The sequence below is a fragment of the Egretta garzetta genome, unplaced genomic scaffold (genome assembly GCF_000687185.1).
Source record: "Egretta garzetta isolate BGI_Z169 unplaced genomic scaffold, ASM68718v1 scaffold105, whole genome shotgun sequence".
In the NCBI taxonomy this organism is placed as follows: Eukaryota; Metazoa; Chordata; class Aves; order Pelecaniformes; family Ardeidae; genus Egretta; species Egretta garzetta.
In genome coordinates this window covers 629,412-631,189 of record NW_009259598.1, presented here as the reverse complement: position 1 = coordinate 631,189, position 1,778 = coordinate 629,412, and the positions used below count along the sequence as shown (strand labels likewise).

Here is a 1,778-nt window from a genome sequence, read left to right as displayed (position 1 = left end):
GTGAAGCCAGCTGTAGATCCATCCTAAATTGCTGGCGTTGTGTTTTAGATTAATTTACTAATCCTATGGAGCAAACTATAGGTAACAAATTATCACTGTAGGGAATGTGGAAGTGGAGAGATTAGTAGGAAATGGCCCATCTTTGTTACAGGCCTTGGAAGGCGTGTAGGAGAGCAAAGCGTCTGGCACTGTGTGGGTGTGAGGATAGCCAATGTTGGTATGAGGATAGCCAACGTCAGTATGAGGATAGCCAAGGTTGGTATGAGGATAGCCAAGGATGGGGAGCCGGCTGGTACCGGCTGTGTTGTTCTGACAGCAGAATAAGGGGGGTAGAAGCTGGAGTTCACCAAAAGGACAAGGTGAAGAAGAGGAGTGGATGAAGTAAACGACCCCTAAAGACCACCGACTCAAATCACTGGGCACGCGTAGTCGGGAGGGACTTATGGAAATGACCTCTGGAAACTAATTTTAATACGAAGCGGGGACAGGTTCTGCCTATGTATAGGCGTACTGGGAAACTTCATGTCTATGTAACACTTTCCTAGGGTGTTGCGCAACCTGCCGTTTCCGGAGAACCGCTTGTCTTTCTGCGGGTCATAGTTCTTCAGGCTGATCTGCAGCTCCACCGTCTCCACAAACCTGGGGGAGGGGAAAGCAGCGTGGGTGAGGGCCCAGGTGGGCTGGGGGACAGCGAGACCCCGGGCGAGCGATGGGGCCTGGGACGCGCCCGGTCCCACCACGGTGCAGGGTTCGTATGAGAGAAGGGCTTAAGGGAATCTTAGTAGGCAAGATGCTGCGTAATAATTGTCTAGATCGCTGTGTAGCCCAGAGAATCGAATTGATAGTGCTCAAATGTTTTGCTAACTCTTGCGCGAACTAACTGAGGCAGGAAGATTTGCATCTCCTTACGAAGGACAGTTCTTGGTAAGAAGCAGGAATTTGCCTTAAGAACTGGCTTAAACCAACCCTGCAGTTGGAGCAACTGAGTCTGTGCAAGGACAAGGGGTGGAGTAGAAGCTGGGGTTCACCAAAAGGACAAGGTGAAGAAGAGGAGTGGATGAAGTAAACGACCCCTGAAGACCACCGACTCAAATCACTGAGCAAAGCGCAGTCGGGAGGGACTTATGGAAACGACCTCTTGAAACTAATTTTACTACGAAGCCGGGACAGGCTGTGCCTATGTATTGGGAAACTCGATGTCTGGGTAACGCTTTGCTACCCATAACCGGGGCGAGCTGCCGCGGGGAGGTGCGCACGACTTTGGTGGGACCACCCCCCGTGCTGCCCAGCGCTGAATACCCAGAGCTACTGCACAACCTCACAGATGGGGGGGGCTGTGTCCGCACGTCACTCCTCCTCGCTTTATTCATCTGGTTTTGTCCATTTTGTGTTCCGGTGGGCCCAGAAAGCAGTGGACGACTCTGGCCGCCTGCCTGCTTGCTATAACCTTCCCTTGGCTTTGCGTGGACTGGGATTAAATCCTCTGTGGGACAGAACGCCCAGTCTGGGATGAGGCTCCTCACATGCCGATGGAGAATTTGCCTTTTTTCTCCCTTCCCCTATTTCTTTCCCTTCCCAGTTTATTTCCTAAGTTAACACCAGCTGACACCTGCGCAGTCGGGGGCTGGAGCCGGGAGGTCACAGAGCACGGTGGGGACGTGGGGCAGGGGCTGGGGGGTCCCTGGGCCTCGCCATCGCCCCAGCTCCGTGCACTCCCCAGTGCGAGCGAGGGACGGGCACGAGAGCCCGGAGCCGCCCCGCGTACGGCAGGCCCGGGA

At 54.3% G+C, this 1,778-nt stretch overlaps 1 protein-coding gene across 1 annotated transcript in view; it reads right to left on the bottom strand.

Moving 5' to 3' along the window:
• TCP11 (t-complex 11) overlaps window positions 1-1,695 on the bottom strand; it is an 11,097-nt gene extending 9,402 nt beyond the window's left edge. Inside the window, 2 exon segments of the mRNA XM_035893733.1 lie at window positions 512-639; window positions 1,688-1,695. Of these exon segments, the coding sequence (XP_035749626.1) occupies window positions 512-639; window positions 1,688-1,695 (136 nt within the window).
• Window positions 1,696-1,778: the final 83 nt, after the last annotated feature.